Below are 23,698 nucleotides of genomic sequence, written 5' to 3'. Positions count from 1 at the left end.
AGCATTTTCCCAAGCTGATGTTCCAGGTTTTGAGCTGGCATTCCTGGTTTCAGCAGCAGCATCTTCCCTTTTCCATGACAAACAACAGGCAGAAGATCCCACCTCTTCACAGTGTCCCGGGACAGATTCCTTCTCATCAGACAACCTGCCAGCCAGTTCACCATGTCCTGCAGAGAAAACATCATGTATGGCTTCTTTACTCTGAAATTAGGCAGAGGAAAGGGAGAGTACGGGTAGTAGAGAATGAGAAGCCTTTGTGTGTAAAGACTTGAAAAAGATCTATAACAAAACCCAAAACAAAACCAAAGGATTTGTTTATCTTTTAGAAGGTGACATTCAGTACCTATGGATTGAAGGGGCAGCCCAGAAAGCCAGTGTTATCCTGGGCTCATCCCACAGCATGGACAGCAGGGGAGGGTGGGATTCAGGGGAGATCCCACCTGCAGAGCTGTCTCCAGTTCTGGGGCACCAGGATCAGAAGGACATGGAGCTGCTGGAGCGAGTCCAGAGGAGCCCATGGAGCAGCTCCAAGAGTTGGAGCCCCTCTGGAGCCAGGCTGGGAGAGCTGGGGGTGCTCACCTGGAGAGGAGAAGCTCCAGGGAGAGCTCAGAGCCCCTTCCAGGGACTAAAAGGGCTCCAGGAGAGCTGGAGAGGGACTGGGGACAAGGGATGGAGGGACAGGACACAGGGAATGGCTTCCCACTGCCAGAGGGCAGGGCTGGATGGGAGATTGGGCAGGAATTGTTCCCTGGGAGGGTGGGCAGGCCCTGGCACAGGGTGCCCAGAGCAGCTGTGGCTGCCTCTGAATCCCTGGAAGTGTCCAAGGCCAGGCTGGACAGGGCTTGGAGCAGCCTGGGATGGTGGAAGGTGTCCCTTCCAACCCAAACTATTCTATAAAAAGGCTATGAAAGCACCCAGGGGCTGCGGTGTGGGGGTTTCTGGAAGACCCCAGACCTATTGGTCAGTGCTTCTCCAGCATTTCAAGTCTGGAAGTTGGTTGGGGCATTATTTTTAGGAATGATGAGACTGAAGCAGAGAGGAGAACAGGAAATCCTGCTCTGCCATGACTCCATCCATGGTGGGATTCTGCTCCAACTGCTCCATGTGTTGAAATCCCCTTGACTCAAAATTGATTCATGGCTTTGCACAGAAGGTCTAGAAGAAGAGCAGGTGGGCATCAAGGATAATTAAAGAAATGGAGTAGTTTCCACCTAAGTAAGAACTAAACAGGCTGGGATGCTTCATCCAGGGCAGAAAATGACAAGTGGATAAGACAGAAAGCAGGAGAAGTGAAGCTTTACCCAGGTCAGAGAAGTCTGGGTGGATCTTCATGAGGACAGTGGGAGATCTCTGGTTCTATGAGATGAATTGCTGACAAAAAGATAATCTCGAGCCCCTTCTCCTGTGGCCAAGTGTAGGATTTGCAGACCTGGTTACTGGAAGCTCACCAAGACCATGGGGGTTTTGCTCTCAAAAGCAACTGAAATGTTTTTACCAAAATTCCCTATTTTTCCTGCGTTTTCACTGTGATTCTGCCCCCAGAAGAGAGAGCATTTCATCTGCTGTGGGTAATGTGTGACAGTGCTGTAAGAAAAAGAAAATTGGGTCCTGTAAAGGGCCCAAGTGTCTTGAAATTTTGATCATGGAAGACCAGCCTCATTTATAATCACAAAATATACACAGATTTGTACAATTACATATCCCAGCTGGCTCTGAGGGCAAGTGCTCAAGGTTGAGCCTTTTTTCCTGAAAACAATGGCAATTAACTTGTGGGGAAAACTTATTTTATATCCTTGGGAGAATATAAGGGTGTTGCTGTTGCCCTCTGAGATGTTTTTAGGTCCTGCCCACACCAGGAATGGCCACAGAGCTTTGCATCAGCAGGCAAAGGAGCAAGCACTGAAATATCAGGGAAGGAAGGGGAGGAATGGTTTCAGTCTTACAGATTCCTGCATAAAATAGAGGCTAAAGCACGTCTTCAAAATGATTGAGCGAGGACACTGCTCATTACATAAGGTTGTTGGGGAAAAAAATAGGCTGATTTACATTTTTATAGGAAATAAAAGGAGGTTTGTGGGTGACATAGCACCTTCCGCTGCGAATGTCAGCGTGAGATAAGTGGGCTTCAAAGGGAAGAGTAACCATTTTCCTGCAGGGACGAGTCCATCCCAGAGAGCTGAGTCTGGGGGAAAAGCGCTTTTGGAAGGAAATTTTTGTTCCCGTAACAAATACATTTATTTGGCGCAATCCACATCGACTGCGAGGCTGCTACTTCTCCTTTCTGCTGGTTCCTCTGAATTTCGGTGAAGCTTTTGAGTAGCAGGAAAACCGAACTGCCTCTGTTTTGTGGATGTGGTGTTTTCAGGGCAGGAGAAGAGGTCAGTGTGCTTTATAGGAGTGAGGGGATTTTCTCAGGGTTGGAGTTCAGTGATACCTTAATTTCATTCACAGCGAGTTGCCTGGTGGGGTTTTACCCTGGTTTCAGGTTGGTGGCCCTCTGAGATTTGCTGTGCCGTGCCTCAGATCCGTGCCTGTCTGGCAGAACAATTCCGGTTGCTCAAAAGCACCGATTAGCATAAATGAAGGAGTGGGTGAAATGTTCATTATATTGCCTACTGTCATGTTTGTGTACCAGATTTTGTTACCATCTGTCATTTCTGTTTTCTTGTTGTTGCCAAAAGTTGTCATTCTGAATGGAGGGTGGAGACTTATCTTCAAAAGCCAACATGAGATAATTTTAGGTACTTCAGGGCTCATGTGTTCCGTGCTGGGTGTCAGTGGCCCTCACGTACATCAGCCCCACGTGTCTTTGGTAAAATCTGGGCAATTGTTTAGTTTTGAAACCATGGGGGTCATGCAAATGCACAAGATTCTCATCTCTGTCATTTAAAAAGAGTATCTGGTCCTTGCAATTGCAAAGAAAAGCTTGAAAATAAAATATGTTTTCCTTAATCTTAAGAAAAAAAGCAGAATACAGAGAAGGGTGTATGTAGGGACATCGTAGTGTTAAAATCCAAGCACTTGCCCAGAAATCTGACCAAGGGAAGCAACAGCTCTGCTGTAACGAAGTGCAGCATCCCCAGATAATTCCTAGAGATGTAAATATCCCAGGGACTGAAGCTGGACAAATTCAACCTTGAAATGAGCCGCAGCTCTCTTGCAGCAACGGTGGCTGCGTACTGCGACAGCATGTGAGGGGAGCGGTGCCTGCGCCGGGGCTCGCAGCCGTTCAAGTGAAATTAGCTCATTTCAACCACACGGTTTGAATTCAGTGACTGGGAGGAAGGGCTCAGCCTGCAAGCAGGGAGCTGGGAGGTAAAGCCACGAGGATTTCTTGCCTTGTCCAAGTGCTTTGAGATCATCCGGTCTGAAGGCTCAGTGTCCTGTGCCAGCTGGGGGGGGAGCGGGCTCAGGGTGCCTGGATCATCCTCCTTCCATCGGGCTGGAGCACCAGGCTGCTGCTGGGAGCTGTCAAACCCTCCCTGGCTGTGCTGGGCCCGTGCTGGCACCTTCTCACTTCCCGTGTCAGCCCACAGCAGCTCTGCTCTCCCCAGGGTTGCCGGGTTTTAATCTGGCCTGAGTGACAGGGCTCAATGTTCACCTGAAATGCAGTGACTTGTGACATCCAAAAATGCAGAGACAATGATCTAATGACTTCACCTGGACTTAAACTCCAGGAAAATACGAAGCCAGAGAGTTTGGGGGTGTTTTTTTTGTTAGGTTGGACTCAGCCAATGGTGCCAAGTCATAACCAAAGCCACGATGTCTCAGTGTTGTGGTGGGAATTCTGACTGGTGTGAGAGTGCAGAGAGTCACTGCTTCCTCCAGGAGAGCAGGGCAAGGAGGAGATGGAGCTGCCTTTGCTCTGGAAGCGGCAGAGATCACTCTAAACATCTCTGATCAAAGGCTGGGGGGAGACCAGGACCATGTAATGACTGCAGTGATTACTGGGTACTCCTTTGAAGATGTCTCAGATATCTGTATTGTGTGTTATGACCTGTATTATGCACCTTCCAGTGCCTAAAGGGGCTCCAGAAGAGCTGGAGAGGGACTTTAGATGAGGGTCTGGAGTAACAGGACACAGGGAATGGCTTCCCACTGCCAGAGGGCAGGGCTGAATGGGATATTGGGAAGGAATTGTTTCCATGAGGGTGGGCAGGCCCTGGCACAGGGTGCCCAGAGCAGCTGTGGCTGCCCCTGGATCCCTGGAAGTGCCCAAGGCCAGGCTGGACAGGATTTGGAGCAGCCTGGGATGGTGGAAGGTGTCTCTGCCCACAGCAGGGAGTGGTACAAAATGGGCTTTAAGGTCCCTTCCAAACCAAACCAGTCCGGGATTTTATGAAAATCCTGTATTTTATCAAGTCTTTGGGTACTTTTATAATACATATTTGAGATAACAGCTCTGTCATGTTTTAACACTTCAGTAACTGAAATTGTCTTTCCTAGCTCAAATGCTCCCATTTTTGCTCTCTCCCAGAGGGTAATTCTACAAAGCTCACGAGCAAATTCCACCCGAGCATTTCAGGATGCTGTGAACATCACTGACAGCCGTTGTGAAAAAGTTGGGTCTGGGTTTGTATCACAAGTGTGAAATAAATTTCAGAGCTCTCATATTCAAACCAGCCTGGTAAATTGCCCTAAATGAGCACCAAGTGTGTGGATGACAGAGGAACCTGGAATGCAGGAGGAGGTGGGCTTGGGCCATGGGGAGTGGAGCTGACCTGGCAAAGGGGCCAAATGTGCTGATTTAGCAGATGTGACCATACACTGGATGTGGAGGAGCTGGAGAATTGAGATGAGGTGCAGTGGTTTGTCAGGTCCTGCTCCTGGATAGCAATGATTGAGATCTGGCTCCACTTCCCTGATAAGCACAAGGCTGGGATAACCTGATATGGGGTGGAAGAAAAGCAGGAAAAAAGGGAATTTCTCATCTTAACACCTAATGTGCTGTTGGCTTAAGACAGGAAGACCTTAACTGATCTAAGACTGAAGCACAGAGCACATCGACAGCCAAGCCATGAAACTCCGCACTGCAGGAATTAACCGTCGTGCCCAAGGTGGACAGCTTGGGGTGAAAAGTTAATCCTGATAGAATTAGAAACAATGTTGTAACAGCAAAATCATGGAGTCACAGGGTGAAATGCCACCAAGGCTTTATGGTGTGTCAAGTCTTGCAGGGATGGGACAGGAGTGTAACCGAAATCATCTGCCTCATGCTTCATAGGATGGATCAATATCCTGGGAGAGCTGGGGAAGATTTCTCTGTCCACCCAATGAGGTGTTTGTTAAGGAACTCAGGCAAGAATATCATGTCTAACCAATGACACAAAACCCAAACAAATTAAAATGCATCTGGACTGATGTGCAGGTATGTTAAAAGAGCTTGCTGACCTTTACAGGGATTGTTTTATTCCCTGGAGCACCACATTTTATTACTATTGCCTTCTACCTAATTTATCATAGAAAAATATTATTTTGGCCATAAAATTATTTGCCTTCATTTAAGCTCTGCAATAGTATTTAACTTTCTGGTCCTTTTTGAAACTAATTTCCCCAGGCAAATTACATCCTGTGCCAAGAGATTCTTGCCATTAATGTCACAAAATGGGACACCACGGCTGGGGGTGTGTGTGTGATTATTTCTTTGATAATCTTGAAAGCAACAGAGTAGAGCACCTCATTGGAATAATTCTCTCACAGGTTTTCCAGAGGAAACAATCCCAGTTTTTCCTGTGCTGATTATCACCACCACCTCAGTCACTTTGCTGCCCTACTGTGATCCCCTTAATCTGAACAGGGTGCCCAGAAAAGTTGTGGGTGCCCCATCTCTGCCAGTGTCCAAGGCCAGCTTGGACAGGGCTTGGAGCAACCTGGGATAGTGGAAGGTGTCCCTGCCCATGGCAGGGGTGGAACAGGATGGACTTGAAAGTCCCTTCCAAACCAGTCTGTCATTCCATATTTCTATGAGCTAAAAGCCATAATGACAATAATTAGTTCTACTTTCACCTGAGCCCATTATTTAGGAGCTCGTGCAAACTTACAGTGAAAGGTGATTAATGCTGAAGAAACGTTTTCCAGCTAAAGCCCTCACGTTGTGTGTGGGAGAAACTCTGGACTGAGTCACAGGGAAAGGTTTGGGTTTGGCTCTGTGCTGGGCACCCAAGAAGTGCCAGGTATGACTCAGGCAGCCAAAACAAGGTGATAGGAGGGATGCAAGATGCATCCAGCTGGGATGCACGAGAGCCAGGCTGCCCAAGGAGCTGCCTGAGAGAACCACGGGTCTGGAGAAATAGTGGAGCCTTTGAACTGGATGTCGCCATAACAAGTAAAAATAAAGAATTTGGTTTGAATCAAACGTGTGAAATATTTGCCAAGGGGATGGTGAATGGGTTGATGTGTTTTAGTCATTTTGTCCTTTCTTACTCCCTTTATTTTCCCAGTTTTGGAGGTAAAAGCTGTTTTTAAAGTTTTGCTCACACAGCAGGGAAGTTAGGTGTTTTCACTGTCAATTAATAAATCAGAATGGTCCTGTGCTTTCCAGGTTCTAGAAGCTGAAACTCTGGGGGGGTTTCTGAGTACTTACTGAAGCCCTGAACACACCAGAATTACCTGCAGAAGATGAAGTTTTCCACAAACATTTTCTCTGCTAGAAAAAGGGTGAAAAGAGTCACCATCATCCAACTTGTGGGGCAATGCGGGGCTGGGCCTTCCCACTTTCTACTGCTCCCAAACCAGTGAGCACTGAGCTTCAAGCTCCTGTGGAAGTTGCTCTTTTTTTACCCAAAACGAGGAAAGAACTCTTGTGGAGGGGGAAGAGTGAGGCTGAAGGCACAAACAGGCAGTTAATGTATTCCCCTTGTCAACCCAGCTCAATGCCCTCCCTGCCCTGATGAATATTGAAGAATTTCATACAAATTGGAACTGGTTCAGCAGGACAGTTTTTCAAGACCCAGCCCAGGAAGATTTCCTGGTCGCCGCTGGGGGCCCTTTCCTCTATGGGAGGAGTGCACAGTCTGCAGGAAGAAATTCTTCCCTGGGAGGGTGGGGAGGCCCTGGCACAGGGTGCCCAGAGAAGCTGTGGCTGCCCCTGGATCCCTGGAAGTGTCCAAGACCAGGTTAGATGGGGCTTGGAGCAACCTGGGATAGTGGAAGATATCCCTGCCCATGACAGGTTGGAACAAAGGTCCCTTCCCACCCAAACCATTCCATGATTCCATGACTGCACGTGGCAGGGCCAGAGCAAGGACAGGGCAGCCACATGGGTCTGTACCATCCTCCAAGAACTCGGGCAGAGTTAACTCTTGGAGCCCAATGCAGAGGGTGAGGGACCTGTCTGCCACCTAAATCAAAAACATTTCACAGCTGGCTTTTAACCCAGCAGAGAGAGAGAGGCTGACACTGCAGAAGAGCTCGGGGTTGCACTCTGGATGACTGTGGGAGTTCAGCAGAGTCTCTGATGAAAAATAAATTTTTTCAAGAGTTGTGAGGAGTTGAATCCACAGCAAAAAGCTTAAAGGCTGGTGTGGGAGCCAGGATTAAACTGAGAAGGTACAGAGAATTTCCCAGGAATGAAGCTCCTTGAGATAACCAAGTCTTGCACTAAAGCTGTGACTGATAGCAAGAAGAGAAGAGGCAGAGGGACAGGCAAGGCTGAAGGGAGCAGGAGGGATTGCAGAACCTACTATTGTGGCTGCCTCCACCAACCAGGACAGTGGCAGAGCAGGGAAAAATGCCACCAGTGTCCCCATGACCTGGCTTGATAGTGGCTCAGCAGAGTTTTGCACACAGGTGACTAACAGGATGGTGGTGAGACTGTGATCTTGGCCAGAATTTTCTTGGGAACATCAGATTTTGCTGCAGAAAAAAATAACTGTCAGCCAGAACACAAGGAGGGCATTTCCAAATGTCATCCCAGCCACTTGTGTGAAGTCACTGCATTGCTACTGTGATGTGAGCATTGCTACTGATTAGGAAAAAAATTCAAGCTATATGTAGAGACAGAAAAAAAAAAAAAAAAAAGAACTATGAGATTTATAGTAATGAATTACTTCCACAAAAGACATGCAGTGTGTCCAAGTAGGTTAATAAATGCTTGGATGGCATTGAATTGAAAGAAGCAATGCTTAGTGTGGTCAAAAGTGCTGAGCACTTGATTACAGAATCATAGGATAGTGTTGTTTGGAAGGGACCTTAAACCTTATTTCATTCTACCCCTCTGCCATGGGCAGGGACACCTTCCACTATCCCAGGCTGCTCCAAGCCCTGTCCAGCCTGGCCTTGGACACTTCCAGGGATCCAGGGGCAGCCACAGCTGCTCTGGGCACCCTGTGGCAGGGCCTCGCAACCCTCAGAGGGAAGAATTTTTTCCTAATATCTAAGCCAAACCTACTCTCAATTTGAATCCATTCCCCCTTGTCCTGTCACTACATGCTCTTGTAAATTGTCTTGTCCCATCCTTCCCTTCAGTTCCCTGTAGGTACTGGCAGATCTTGTCTCTGTGATTCCATCATGGAATGAGCAGAGGACAGAAATGGGATGGGAGGAATCTGGAGGCACCTTTCAAGGGATGAGGAGTCACCCAACCCCTCAGGTTTGAAGATGCTGACAGGCCACTGCTCTGAGCTGTGTGGAAGGAAGAGAATGAATGGAGGGAAGCAGCAGCCCTGGTGGGAAGGATGAGGTCTTGCTCCAAGATACAGGGTCAGGCAAGAGGTGGAGCCTGTGGTGAATTTGGCAGAGGGGAGTGCGAGCTCACAGCTCAGCACCCAAGCTCGGATCGTGCATCTGGAATTCAGCACCTGCAGAGCTTGTGAATGCCCTCTCCTACTGATGCTGCAAGGGGAAGGCCACATCTTTAACTGGGGGACAAGGCACAGAGGTGGGAAACACTGAAATCTTTCCCTCTCAAGTGGCCAGAGTGTATCTATGGGCATCCTGCCTTTCTCTGTGCTCAAGGAAGGGATCTTTCACCATAATCTGCACGGGGAAAAAACATTCTGTGTCTTTGTTTTTGCCCGTGTTGGCTGAAACCACCCATAAACCACTAATTGCAACTGCTAAAAGGGAGCTGGCAGACATGAAACTTGCCCAGATTACCCAGATTACTATTTTATGTGTAGAAATATGATTTTCAAACTGACTGTGGGGCAGGTTGCAAGCTGGTGTCAGAGAGATGAGAAACCATAATGTAGCAGAGCCCAAAGACAGACATTTTCTGTAGCAGCTTTAAAAATAAAGCAAATGGACTGTTGTCTCTCCAAGTCTGAGATTTGTCAAGCAACAACCCAGAGTGAGAGCACAAAGACTTATTCCGATTTTTCTTAATAGTTTGTCAGGCATGGGAAAGTTACTCCAGGAAAAAGGCAACTCCAGCAAAAAGGTTTCACATTTGGGACCTAAGAAAGGAGGACCCCTCAGAGTGACAAGACTCAATTATGCTGGTAACAGAAGAGTGTTTTTCCTGAACTGCTTCTCTCACTTTGGTGAGATAGACTTACCCATTACTTGGGGGATTCCTCCACATCAGAGTTAGATGGTCCTGGCAGATGATGGGCAGCATTTTGAGCAATTTTCAAGTCTGCATCCAGACTCTATTCAACAAGTAGGTAGGAAATGGCTTTACATTAATGAATATTTACTGAAAAGGAGAGCAGAATCAGATCTGAGTGGTGCTTGTGGGATATCACCCACAGAACACATTTAGCCACCTGCAAATACTCTTTCTGCATGAGATGAAGCAAGGAGACCCTTTGAGGCGTGTGTCAGGCTCTGTGGCCCAAGGAGCCAAGGGTTTGCAGAAGTTCACAGACACACAGCTAAACACAGAACAGTGCTGTGATTGCGGTCCCTGGGCTACCACCACTTCCTGAACACCACGGAATTCACACACACAATGAAAATCAGAAGCCAGAAACAACAGTTATTTCACATAAAATTGCTCCACAATCCCATGAGTGCAGGGTGTGGGTAACCAGACGTGCCTGGAGGAAGAATAGGCAGCACCTTCTGCAGCAGCTGGGAGGAGAGGAGGCAACAGATCTGGGCTTTTCTTCTATCCTGGAACAGCTTTGGCAGCACAAGCGGATGGTAAGGCCACCAGGTGCTGGGACATAACATTACCAGGAAAAACAGACTCCCATTCCCAATGAGAACTCCTCTGATGGTGCCACAGTGGCTACAAGTTGCAGGGCAGAGCTCCTCAGGAGTTATTCAAACACTGCTAATTGTTTGTCTGTAAGGTTTTGAGGTCACAGGCTATAGAAATGATACTTCCATGTTTTGGGCGGGGAAGGAAGGTAGGATCTCAGGAACTGTGTCTTTAAGCAGCTTAGTTCTGGAGACAGGAAGTCTGGTGATGGGCTGCAGCAGTGCAGATTTTATTATGCAATTTCTCTTGGAACTAGTCCCTGAATAAAGGAGTTATCCATTAAGCACCTGCTTCACCCTCCCTCCTGAGCACCACAGACAAAGGCCTCAGGAATCCTTTCAAGGGCTTACCCATGAGCTGGGGAGGAGGGAGCCATGCACTAGGGTCCAGGCTGGGAATATTGGTGTATTTGATATATACTGTCTTTCAAAGAGCTTGTCTTCATTAAATCCTCCTAGTCTGCTTGAGCTTGTTCCATGTTTGGCATTACCAGTGGGTGAGGCCATCCAAGTCTTGAAATATTGATACCAAAGGGCTGTGGTACCCCAGCCTACTCTCAGGCCTTCAGGGTATTTAATCATAGCCCTCCCTCCAGGGGCAGTGGATAACAGCCAAAGTCTTCCTCATGCCATTAACCCTGTGCTGTTCTGATCCCATGGCAGGGGCACCTGGGGCCATCCTAAGGGGACATTGCAGCACGGAGAAGCTGCAGGACACAGTGGCAGTAGATCTGGGGTAAAGGATTCCCTCCCTCCAAAGCACCTCCTGTTCCCTCCCACTCTGTTCCTGGGACTCGCAGCCCCACTCTGGCTTCACCAATGTGGCAAGCCTGGCACTTGCTGTAAGGACAGAGGAGCTGTCCCAGCTAATCATGGCCTGCATACATCCTCTGCTTTTCTCCCCACTGCCAGCAGTGGGTGATGGCATTTCCCTCAGAGGTGCCTGTCACAGCACTGGGGCTGTCAGGGCCCCTGGCTCAGCACCCGTGTGCTCAGGGCTGCAGTTCTGCTGTAACCTGGGGGTGTTACCCAGCACCAGGCAGCAGGAACATCCTCTGGAGATGGGCAGGAGCTCAGGATCTGTCCCCAGTGGTAAATCTCCATGCTGACTTTATCCCGGAGCTGCAGAATTAGTGCAGCAGCAGGGAAGGGGGTCGTGAGGGGAGCAAAGTGCTGTGGAGGGCTCCTGGTGTCAGCCACTCCAGCATATCCATAAGTGATGGGATTGTAGAACCATAGTTTGTGTTTGAGGGACTTTAAACACCAGGTGTTTCCACCTCCCTGCCACAGGCAGGGACACCTTCCACTAGCTCAGGTTGCCCAGGCTGTGGTGGCCAAGGAAAGCATACGGAGTGATCCAAGATGCAGTTGAAAATACACTAACCAAACTTGTTAAAAAGCTGAAGCAGGAGCCAGAAAAAGACACTGCTGTCCTTGGCTGTGCCTTACCTGACTCCCACGCCTCACCTCCAACAACAAAACATTTTCCTTTAACCTAAACTGGGATACATGCTTTATACCACAGTAAAATGCTGCTGGATAAGAGGTGCTGCTTTTACATCTAGAGGCACTGTGAGACACCAAACACTGTCCCACACTGAAACATCCTAAAACAGATGGGAACTCACTGCTTTTGAAAAAAATTAAAGCAGGCATAACCAGAGAGCCCTTACTTGTGTAACTAAATGAGTAATAAATACAGTGATAGAAGCAGAGGCCTGTCAGAGACCTCTATGTGATTACAGCCAGACCTCAGCAAGGACAGGCACCATGTAAATAAATACAGAATTTGCAAGTAAATGTAATGAAATTCATGTAAATGTAGAAGTAAATGTAATGAATTCGAGTTTTGCAGTAAACAAAAGGCAGACTTACTCTTTGCGAAGGAATCTGTCATTATAGATCTCCTTTAAACCAATAAATTATTGCTGTTGAATCCATCTCAGCTTACAGGGCTCATCAACACATCCTTAGATTCGTGTCCAGCCTTTCTCCAGCCTCTCCTCCCACTGTGGCTGTCCTTGGAGGACATTCCAACATGAAGGTGATGAAAACAGCCCCAAGCAACCAGTTTGGGTACAGGGAGCTCTGCTGCCACACACGTCACCGGGGCTTATAGGACCTGATTCTCAGGTTGGGAACCAGTATGGAAATCCATGGAAGTATATGAGCTCCAGTCTTCTAAACCTGTTTTTGGGCTGGGGAAGTCTGTCTAGACAGAGCAGAAAGTGTTTGTAAAGTGAGGCTGGGTTTGATGCTGGTGCCTGAGAGTGGGTCGGCTCCGGTGGGACACTTGCCCTTGTGTGTGGCAGCCCTGAGGGAATGAGGGAAATTGAGAGGTGACTGAGGGGAAAGTGAGGGAAATTGAGAGGTGACTGAGGGGGAACTGAGGGAAATTGAGAGGTGACTGAGGGGAAACTGAGGGAAATTGAGAGGTGACTGAGGGGAAACTGAGGGAAATTGAGAGGTGACTGAGGGGAAACTGGGGGAAATTGAGAGGTGACTGAGGGGAAACTGGGGGAAATTGAGAGGTGACTGAGGGGAAACTGAGGGAAATTGAGAGGTGACTGAGGGGGAACTGAGGGAAATTGAGAGGTGACTGAGGGAAATTGAGAGGTGACTGAGGGGAAACTGAGCAGGGGATGGCTGTGAGGGAAACACTGAGAGGGGACATCCATGGTGAGGCTGATAGGGCAGATTGGAAATGTAACAGTCCCTACCGATGGGAGTCTGAGAGGGAAAACTGAGGACGACTGAGGGAGAGACTGAGAGAGGACACCCATGGTGGGATTGAGAGGAGAGACTGGGCTCGGGGGTCTGAAAAGTATGAGGGGAGAAAAGACTGTGAAAGGGCATTGAGCCAGCCGTGGTGGGACTGAAAGGGGAGATTGTGGGGTGACTCTGACAGGACTGAGAGAGGACGGGGGGACCATGGGGACACTGTGAGGGGGGCACTGCAACATCTCAGGGGATTCAGAGAGGGGACTCTGTGGGGAGAGGCTGAAGCGAGGGCTCTGAGGGACTGAGAGGGAATTCTGAAGGGCCAACGAGCCGTCCATGGTGGGACCGTGAGGGGAAATTGTGAGGGTCACCATGAGGGGACTGAGGGGAAAGGGGGACTGTGGGGAGACTTGGAGGGGCCGCTGTGAGGGGAGCACTGAGGGGACTGAGGGGAGACTGCGGGGGACGCTGTGGGCGGGAACAGACATTTGAGGAGAATCGGAACACTGTGAGGGGACAGCTCTGGGGTCCTGAGGGGGAGCCCCGCCAGGAGCAAACAAGAAAGACTGAGGCTACGACTTCGGTGGGGAGAAGGGGAAAGAAATGCCCTCTGAGGGGACTAAACAGAGACTACTATGAGGGGGCACCGCGAGGAGGCACCTGAAACATCAGAGGGGAGACGGAGAGGGGACGCTGTGAGGGAGCGCTGCGGCGGGGAGCCCCGACCGAAGCAAAAAGAGGAGACCGCGGTGGTAGCGGAGCGCACCGAGGCGGGGCACGGCGGCGGAGAACGAGCGCTCACAGCACCCTCGGGCACGGTATGTGGGGCGGGGTCCCCTCACGACTCTTCCCCCTCCCCTCCCCTCCCACACCGTCCCCGAGCCCCTCAGCGGAGCAACTGAGGACGGCGCCGGTCGCTTCCGGCGCCGCGCGCGCCTTTCCGGCAGGGCGGGGCCGCGCCCGCGAGCGCGGTGACGCAGCGCGCAGGCCCCGCCCCCGCCCCGCCCCCGAGGGCTCTGGAAAAGAGAAGAGAAAAAAAAACTTTTTTTTTTAATTGAGGAATCAACAGCCGCCATCTTGTCGCGGAGCCGGAGCGCGGCGCGGGCGGAGCGGGCCGGGCCGGGCCGGGCCGGGGCAGCGGGGCCGCCCCGCCGCCGCACGGGGCAGCCGCGCCGAGCGCCGCCGACGCGCACAGGGGGGGCTCGAGCCCAGCGGGGCGCAGCCGCCCGGAGCCAACCGACCGCCGCCGCCGCCGCCACCGGGAGCCGCCGCCGCCGCCGCGCCGCGCTCATTGTTTTGGGGCGTTTTTTGGGGGGGTCGGCGCGTTTTTCCGCTTTTTGGTGATTTTTTTTTTCCTTTTTTTTTTTTAATTTTTTTTTTTTTTGCGCGACCCCCCCCCCCCCCCCCCGCTCCCTTCTCTTCTCCTCCCCCCCCTCTCCTCCCTCCCCTACCTCGGCCGCGGGCGGGCGGCGGGCGGGGGCCGGGGCGAAGCCGCCGCCGCGGAGGGGAGGGGACGGGGCGAGGCGAGGGGAGCGTGTGGGGGGGCGGAATGCGCCCCGAGTGACGGCCTGAGCCGCCATCCGGGCACCGCGGCGGGGGGAGCGCCCGGGAGGAGCGCGGCCGGCAGGGAGGGGGCGCTGGGCCCTTCGCTCCCCGCCCCGAGCCCTCCTCCCTGCGGCCTGCGGCGGCCCGGCATGGGGGAGCGGGGGCGGCCGGCCGGGCACTGAGCGGCGCTGTTGGGTTCCCGTGCGGCGGAGGAGCGGGGGACAGCGAGCTCGGCCCCCCCCGAGCGCCCTCCGACAACGATCACCGGCTCCGCCGCTCCGGCCACCATGGCGGAGAACTTACTCGACGGGCCGCCCAACCCCAAGCGAGCCAAGCTCAACTCGCCGGGCTTCTCCGCCAGCGATAGCACAGGTAAGGCCGCGGGGGTGGCTCGGGCGGGGCTCTACGGCGGTTCTCCCCCGACATACCCCCCCGCCCTTACCGCCCCGCCGGAGGGGGGGCCCGGGGGGCCCGCCCGCCCTGCCGCGGTTCCTGGCGGGGGTGGGTTGGGCCTCCTGCAGTCGAAGTTACCGGGCGGGACCCGTACGCCAAGTACCGTCCCGGCTATAAATAGCGGTTGGAAAGAGACGGTTTGGTTTGGTTTTTTTTTTTTTAGTTTGGTTTCCCTTCTTTTCCTCCTCGTTTTGGGTGATGGGGGGGTGCGCAGGTGAGTGGGGTGCGGGTAGGGAAGGAGAAGGGCCCAGGCATGGGAAGCGCCGACCGTCCTGCTTATTGTACAGCCGTGGAATGGTTCGGGTTGGAAGGGAGCCTTAAAGCCTGGCTTGTTCCATCTCCTGCCTTGGGGGACACCTTCCACTATCCCAGGTTGCTCCAAGCCCCGTCCAGCCTGGCCTTGGACACTTCCAGGGATGGGGCACCCTGTGCCAGGGCCTCGCTACCGTCAAAGGAAGGAATTTCTCCCCGATACCGAATCTAAATCTACCCTCCTTTAGCTTAAAGCTGAAGGCGCCTTATTGGGAGGGTAGCTGAGGTTTCTATCTACTCCTTAAACCCCACAGATTACTCACAACTAATAGCCCTATACAGGCTTTTTCGCTGTGCCCCTGTGTGTGACACGCTACGGAATAAAAACTCCTTAATAGCTTCTTAGTCATAGACTGATTTGGGTTGGAAAGGACCTTGAAGCCCATCTAGTTCTACCCTCCAGCTAATACTTCGTGCTTTTTTTTTAACCTCCCAACCTGTGACCAGGGTTTTAAGGCATTCGGCTTAAACTGTTTCAATCATTTTTCCTTTAAACCCCAAACGATTCGCAGATAATAATTGAAGTTGCGGGGTCGCTCGGATGCCGAAATGCCCGGCAGCCTGGCAGTCACTGCGGCTTGTCTGTGTCGTGTAGTGTCTCTAGCGTGCCTTTTTCTACAATTGTGATGGGTTTGTAGATAATAAAGCGCATCAAAATGTCTCTTTTTTTCCAGCCGGCGTGTGCTTGTTGTAAATACACACGTGTGTGCACAAGAGCTTGTGTGCCTGGCCCGGCCTCTCCCGGTGTTCCGGCTCTTTCAATCCCTGAAAGAGTGGCTTCGGAAGAGCACAAAGTCTGTTGGACTTGAATTTCTTCTTTCAGAGATTAATGAATCTTGTGGAAGGGCTAGTGATAAGTTAATCATGCTATGCCTGCTGTGTTTTCATAGACTGAAAAAAAAAATATTACTATAATTGAGCTGATAAATTCTGTGGTTTTCTTTCGTCTTGCTCGGGCCGCATTTGGCAACAGTTTACAAATGCTCGTGTCCTTTAGGGGGTTTTTTTTGTGGAAACCTTTTTTTACTCAGCCTGCAAATAAGTGAAACAAGGGAGAAAGAAACAGTATCAAATAACAATTGTCAGAGAATATCTTGGTGAGGATTGAGCCCTGTTAATGCCTTGCGGAGTATATGGAAGGCTGATACACAACATTGTATTGTATCTGCGAAGTTGCTGCTAAATACTCTTTGTAACTCAAGACAAATACAATTTACAGGTCTTTAATTCTTCAGTGAGACATTTTAGACTCTCCTGGTAGCCAGTGCCTTGGGTTTTTTGGTGGTTTGTTTTTTTTTTTTTCTTCTTTCTTTTTTGAAGTTCACTTGGGCTGTTCTGGAATGCTTCAGTGTTAATTACGTCCTGTTCAGCAAGTTCTCGTGTGTCTCGGGGAGCTCTGTGTGGTGGTGGATGTGTGAACCTCCAGCATCTGCACAAAGTTCTGCAGGGCTCAGGGGGGCACTGGGATGGCAAACCCCGAGTTGAATTCTGGACAAGTGGAGTTCTGTCATCGTCTTGGTGTTCCATAGGCAAAAGTCCCTCTCTGCCAGGGGTGCGGGTAGTGTTTGTTGCACTTAAAGAGAGGGTTGTTTTTAGGAAAATCGCTTCTAGGTCTGTTGCCAGCAGTTAATGCTGCTTGTTGAAGGATCGCTGAAGGTTTCTGTGCGTTGTGGCAGGCGATACAAATAGTTTGAGCAGTGATTGCTGTCAAATCCCTGCTCCTGGAACTAAAACCAGGCTGCTCCCTGCTGCTGGGGCTTAAACGGAAAAGTTCTTTTCTAACCCGGAAAGTGGCCTTTGTGATCGGGGGAACCCGGAGAGATGGATCTGAGGCTTTTGCCCTGGATGAGCAGTGAGTTGAGCAGAACTCTTGTCCCGTTGAGCAGAGCTGTAATTGCAGTGGTAGCCCCACACTGGTGCGTGCTCTCACCGCCGCCGCGTCGGGCCCGGCTGAGCACTTTCAGCTCAAGCCTGCAAAAATAAATGCTCACACCCGAGGCTCTGAAGGCAGGCCCGAACATCGGGCAGAAAGCAACCGCTCTCCTCCTTGTTTATGTTTCTCTCGATGCTTTGATGCGGTGATGTTAAGCAACTCCTTTTGTCAGGGTAAGTTTTTAGCTGCCTTTAATCTTTCTGATAAAAATAGCTCCTTCAGCTTACCGGGGCAAAGTTGGTGTCGTTGGAATTGGTCTGCTTACCTTGTGAAGATGCGGCCTTTTCTGTTAAACCTAAGCAGCTAAATCCAGTGTCTGATCTCGCAGAAGGGCGCGGACATGAAAGGATGACAGAAATGGGTGCTGTGACCATCGTTAAGTTTCATGATAGTCCCATTTTGCAGTTGCCCTGCTGCTCTTTGTATCAATAAAGAAGGTTAAGACTCCTGGCTGTTAACTTCGCTTGCCATTACTGTGCCGTATTGAACGAGCTGACTCCTGTGGTAAAATGTCCGTGGGAAAGATTTTTCCTTGTCTAGCCAGGTAGGAGTAGTGCTTTTGTCTAATTACTGCTTTATTGGATACACAGGCGTTTTCATACCTAAACATTTGTCTCCTCTGTGGCTGTTGTGAGATGTTCTCATCCAGCGCCACAGAATAAACAAGGGACTCCTACAAAAAAAGTAGAATTACAGTAACTTTGCTTATGGCAGTGTGTTATTTCAGTGCTGAGCGTTGTGATTGTTTTGTACATTGCTGGCATTGGTCCTTGAGCAGAATATACAGAGAGACCTGGCGGCGTTCTCGAGCTGGTCTCCGGCTGGTTGGGGAAAACGTGCCTGAATGGAGCAGCAGCACAGCTGGAGGTGTTCAGGGGCCCCTGGACTGTGGTTCTTTCTGCAGGTAGCTTGGTGAGGGGTCTGGGTTTCACTAAAGTCGTGCTTCTGTCTGCATTGGTTGTGTTCCCTGCAGCTTCTGCTGCTGTGGTGCTGCGCCAGTTCCAGAAACAACACGGCGTAATCTGGGCCAGAGCAGAGGCTGTCCCTGACGGCATCAGGAGTTAACAGATTCCCAAAGTAGGTGAAGTTGGGAAGAAGGCGAGATGAGCAGCTTCCAAAGTCCATTAGAATTAGATTTTCACTTCATACTTCCTTGTATAGTGGGTTTTGTTGATTTTTTTCATTCTTTTCTCCTCTGTAACTTCCCATCCTGCGCAGATTAAGCTGCGTGGCTGCCGCTGCAAGAGCTGCGGGCCAAGCTCCCCGATAACTCCTCTTCCCGACCCGTGTGTTGGCATCCAGAGCCCGGATTTTACACGGGGCTGGCCCTATTACACGTGCCTCCCTACGTGCAGAGATAAGTAGATCTCTGGCTGACTCCCAGGCAGCCACACAACTTCACAGGAGGGAGTTCATGTCGTGTGGATGCACAGCCCGATTTGATCCTGCTCTCCTGCCAAAAAAACCAGATAGGTGTATTGCAGTGGATTTAGTTTTTCGTTTGAAAAGAGATGGACAAAAAAGCAAAGTAGCTTAAAGGAAAAGACAGCATGGTTTTTTCTTAGCCTGTATTCACGTTCTTAGCAGAGACTTCAGATGGAGTGACGTGTTGGTAATCTAAACCCAGATTTTGTTTGGGCACGTGAAAGCATTAGTATGGCTGTTTTAAAGGGTTCATGGAAGCCTGTGTAATCGGTCTGCTCTTGTTTTGGATGAAAAACCTGAGTGTTATATGTGTGCTGTGGCAGCAAGAATCACAGTTACACATTTCCTTAGTCTCTCCCTGGAACGAGGAAAAGGATAATTTCATTAAGTGAACACACTCTGATTTATAGGCAGAAAATTTAGGGAACAAATTCATTTTTCTGAAAAGCTGTAGGTGAACGAGTGTGTGTAGTTGTCATTATTCCACGGGAATGTCCTTTTTGTTAGTTTTTGTTTGTTTTTGTTGGTTGTTTCTTTTGTTGTACTTGTGCCCTAACTGTCTGGGATGGGAAAAACCAGGTGGGATATTTCATGGCTATATTGTTTCTTGTGGAATACTTCATGGTTATATTGTTTAAGACTCATGAGGGTGGTGGATAGGAGAGGATGATGCCAAGTAAGATGTTTACTTTTAGCTAGAAGCTTGATACAAACTGGATTTCTTTTTCACCCGAAGTGACTGACCCGCATAACTTGATGCCAGCGTTTGTGATCTGGGACAGGAGATTTGTGAGATTAGAAATGGGCTCATTTATAGAGTCTAGCACAGCTAATTCTTACCAGTTCCTGAGGCATTGCTGATAGCGGGGTATTGTGTGCTCTCAGGGTTTGTGGCCTGTTACAGGTTTTTCCAGGGAGTTTGGTGCTCGTGTCTGTGTGGGATGAAAAGTCGAGCAGCCTGATCATACGTGACAGTCCACAGTTCTACCATTTTGCCCATTCCTTTATTTTTTGAAATTCATACTTTGATAATTGCACATGTACTGGGGACTTCAAACTCATTCCCCCTCCAGTGACTTAAAGTTAACTCAGCTGTCTTGTGCTGTGGCACAGAGCTCCTGGAGAAGCCCTGCCAGCAGCAGGCAGCAATAGAGGCTGTGTCTTTGCTGTTCTCCAGAGATCTCTTGGTAGCTTGTGAAATGATTCCCAGTTTTCTACTGCAGATTATTCACTTTCTATTTTGGCTGGACATTCCTTGGAATCGTTGTCCAGTGTCATTAATTATTTCTACAGCAACATGCTGGGCTTTTTTATTATACCTGCGGCTCCGTATTAAAAACCTCCACATATTCTTAGTGTTTATCTTTATTAGGTATTTTACTTAGTGTTGCTGCCTGCTAAGAGAGAAGAACATGAAAAAAAATCACCTCACCCTATTAACAAAATACTGCAGGTTAATGTGAAATCAGGGTGGAAGGGGTAGTTGAAAAACCCAATTTTAAAAATTCTGGGGTTTGTTCTTACACAGTGAAAAAACATGAGGGATAACTTAGAAATCTGACACTTTCCACCCTAATTTGGTTTACACTTTCAAGAATTTTTGCTTTGTAAATCTTCCTTTTAACATATGTTATGTTTTCCATCTGTCTTCTCAGATGTCTAAGATACAGAGAGAACCTAAATTGTTTATTTGGAAAACTCTTTAATAAAGATGCTTCAACAAATACTATTAAGTATTTTGCAGAACGATAAGTGTGAATTAAAAGAAAACCGCAACTTCTATTAGCAGCGATAATTATAATTTGTAATCTAAATCTCTTAACATACTCTTCCTTTCCTGCTTTTTTATTTGCCACCATTGAGAAATGAGGGTCTTATTTATGACACTGGATAAATACCAACGTTTCTTTGGTTTGCAGTTGGTGTGTGGATATATTTTTATTTGTAAATCTGTAAAATAATTCCTCTCTTCCCTGCCAGTCACTGTTAGGGCTGTGAAAGCTTCTTTGGGAAGACATTAGGAAAAGGAGTTGTTTTTCCCTGGATGATGTTCCTCTCAATCTCTTGGGCACATATCATTCTTCTGCTGCAGAGTGAGAAGTAAAATAGGACATGAGATTTTAGCCCCTGTCTGTGTGTGTCACCAGGAGAGCACGAGCTGCTCCCTGGCTTTGCCACTTGGGTAGCTTGGGTTATTTGGGTGTTGCTGATGACATCACTCCTCTGTCATCTCTTGTGTGGTGTCATCTCACGGAGAAAAGAGATGGGGAAATTACCAAGTGGCTTGAGTTGAGTAAGGACTGAGTATGAGTCTGGTTTGGAATAGGTGTGAAGTTTTTTCCTAAGTTCGTAAAGTTCCTGAAGGAAAGTATTAATGACAGTGGTTCGAAACAGCCTCATCTCACTGAAATCAGCGCTTTAAAGTAAAATATTCGTGGGGGAATTGGGGTTTTTGGTATCATCAGTTAGGATTGGAAGCTTTTTTAGACATAAATATACAAAAATTGTTAGTTTTAAGTGCCCGTCTGCTCTTGCTTCCTCATGTATGTTTGGTTTGTTTTGGGTTGTATGTCCTTGCACAGCTGAATTCGAGTCGCCAAGCAAAATACAGTTCCCTTCAATTTGGTATCAGGAATAGGGAGGAAAAAGTGGCGTTAAAAAGAATGGAGTGTGTACTTTCTGCAGCTTTTATACATCACAGAGGAGACCCCAGACTTGCCTGTTTCATAGTAATGTTGCTTTTTTTTTTTTTTCCTTGTTTCATAATATTACTTCAAGTATGTATTTATAAATTTCACTCCTCCCAGAATAGCCCTGTGCTGTGGTTCTGTTGGAGAAGCTGTGTAAAGGTGGGAATTTTCATAGAAAGACTCGTGTAGCTGATGAAGGGAGCTCCTGAGCCAGAGCTGAGCTCGAGTTCTCACCACTGACACTGTCAGTCATTGTGGGGAGCACGAGGAACTGAACACTTCAAAACCTGAACCACTTGTGTTTGCAATATATTCACGACATTCCCTGGCCTGGGAATGTCACAGCTAAAGTTTGTTTCTCAAGATGATTCGTGTCCTTGTGGATTATGAGCCAATTCCCTTTCCAGGTGGGCAGTGAGGGTGGCACAGCCATAAGGGGAGCTGTGGGTCTGGCAGCTCAAGGCAGGCAAAGCAGACACTGGCTTGGTACAGACTGTGCATTTCATGCTGACTTAAGCAAGTGCCCACTATTAATTACCAGATTCTCAGATGATTCCTTTTAAAAAGGGTCATTCTGAACTTAAATGTTCTGTCAGCTGTTAAATTTGGGCGAGAGAGATGATGTGTGTTTGTGATAGGATGAGAAGGCAGTCTCGCTTCTGTTAATGTTAATGTGCTCCAAGAACCTTAAAGTATTTAATCTTCATTGGGATGATCTTGTGAATGAGAAGCTGATGTTCCCAGAGTGGTGTCTCCCAGTCCATAGGCAGATTGCCTCTTCTTCCTTCTGTTTGAGTTTCTCTTCTTATGGTAAATAAATTTACTGAAGCCTTCTGGTCTGTGAGAGGGTTGGCCTGGTAGCCATGTGCACTGGGACAGTAGCCATGAGTGTCCTGTGGATGCTGCTGGGTGGGATTTAGACTTGTTCTCAAGAGCAGACATGGCAACTGTGTCAAAATAGTGAAGATTACCTTGGGAAACTATTAAGAGGAAGAATGGTTTTGGAGAGGGGCAGGGGAAGGCATAAGCAATCCATCATTTGCCATCTGATGTTTTTAAGAGCAGACCAGAGTGAGCACTCTTGTTAGGCTGCTTCTGCCATTTTGGGGTTACCTTGGCTTCATTCACCTCAGGCTTCTAGGAACAGATTAGAGACCAGCTTCTTATCTGGATACTTTTCATATTTGCTTCTTTATATAAACTTTAGTGCCAGGTGCAAGGGCCATTTAATGTGCTCTCATATACTGCTTTGTAATTGATAGGGAAACATTCAAGTAATCTGTGATTTATTTTTATGAAAGGGTAGAATAATCTCTAAACCTACTAATTATTTCTGAAATAAACCAGTATCTCAGGTTTTTCTAGATTTTTAACACAGGTGGTGTTGTCACTATGAACACAGCAAAAGGGAGATGGTGGAGACAACTTGGACAAGTACAGCAGAGAGAAAGAACTTTGAGGTTTTGACATCATGATACAAAACATGGAAATGGAAAGAGAGGCTGGGGACTAAAGCTGGTGTGACCAAGGAAGGATCTCAGTTTGTACCACGCTCTGTTCATGGAGGTGAGGAGGAGGACAGGGACAGAACAGGTGGCTTTTCCTCTATCAGGTGGTAGTTGTTATCACACCTCAGTGGTGGTATAAATGTGTAGAGAGATGCATTTTCCCCATCCTGGCTCCTGTATCTGCTGGTGGAGCTGGTGTCAGGAGCTGAGTCAGGAATACAGGTACTGTTGCAGTAGAGGTTGGAATAGAACTGATTTTCCATCAGTTTCATTATTTGTTTTTGTAACAAGCCTCAGTTTTGAAAAGTCACTTAGTTGCTGAAGTCTTATCAGAATGGATTGGGGAGATACTAGGAGCTGTCTCTAAAATCCCACCCACAGGAAAGCAAGAGAAGGCAAGTGTTAAATCCATTTTCAAAAAGGGTTAAAAGACAATTCAGTCAGCTACAGACTGTTCAGCCTCCTGTCCATCACTGGGAAGATCATGGAGAAGCTGGAAGGAGTTCAGTGAAGGGAGATTGGGGGCTGGAGCATCTGCCCTTTGAGAGGAGGTGGAGGGCTGGGCTGCAGACAGACCTCATGTCCCTTCCAGCCTGAGTGACTGAGGGCCTGTCAACAGGAGAGAGCTGTGATGATGATTCCAATCAATTTTCTAGAGATAAGTCCCAAGGATTCCAGAAGATGAGGTTCATATCAACATATTTGGGTTTGGACCAGTCCAGTGACTTAGGAATGAGCAAACCAAACTGTATTCCTTTCTTATCCCAAGTGTAAGTAGTTTAAATGATCAGGCAGGTAGAAAATTAGTTAAATATTCAAATATCTTATTATTCAAGCCATAAATTGTTGAGACTCATCCAGATCCTCTGTGTTGGAGCTCTCATTCCTTCTCCCCACCCTCCATCCAGCCATCAGGGTCTTCTTAACCCAGCTGGGTCCCTCATCATTCTCAGTCTGGTTGTTAA

The 23,698-nt window shown here is 48.7% G+C and overlaps 1 protein-coding gene across 7 annotated transcripts in view; it reads left to right on the top strand.

Moving 5' to 3' along the window:
• The first annotated feature begins 14,000 nt into the window (after nucleotides 1–14,000).
• The window catches only part of CREBBP (CREB binding lysine acetyltransferase), a 95,944-nt gene continuing 86,246 nt past the window's right edge, over nucleotides 14,001–23,698 (top strand). For 6 of the 7 annotated variants that reach the window (XM_083872656.1, XM_083872654.1, XM_083872653.1 and 3 more), the window contains exon 1: nucleotides 14,001–14,784. In XM_083872656.1, coding sequence (XP_083728782.1) covers nucleotides 14,700–14,784 — 85 coding nt within the window. In that variant the 5' untranslated portion in view covers nucleotides 14,001–14,699. Of the gene's footprint in view, nucleotides 15,080–23,698 lie in introns of all 7 variants that reach the window. The other variant, XM_083872655.1, reaches the window with a different exon arrangement.

This window comes from Zosterops lateralis, assembly GCF_965231275.1.
Source record: "Zosterops lateralis genome assembly, chromosome: 15".
In the NCBI taxonomy this organism is placed as follows: domain Eukaryota; kingdom Metazoa; phylum Chordata; class Aves; order Passeriformes; family Zosteropidae; genus Zosterops; species Zosterops lateralis.
Note: the sequence above shows the minus strand (reverse complement) of the source record. Positions and strands in the feature narration are given on the sequence as shown.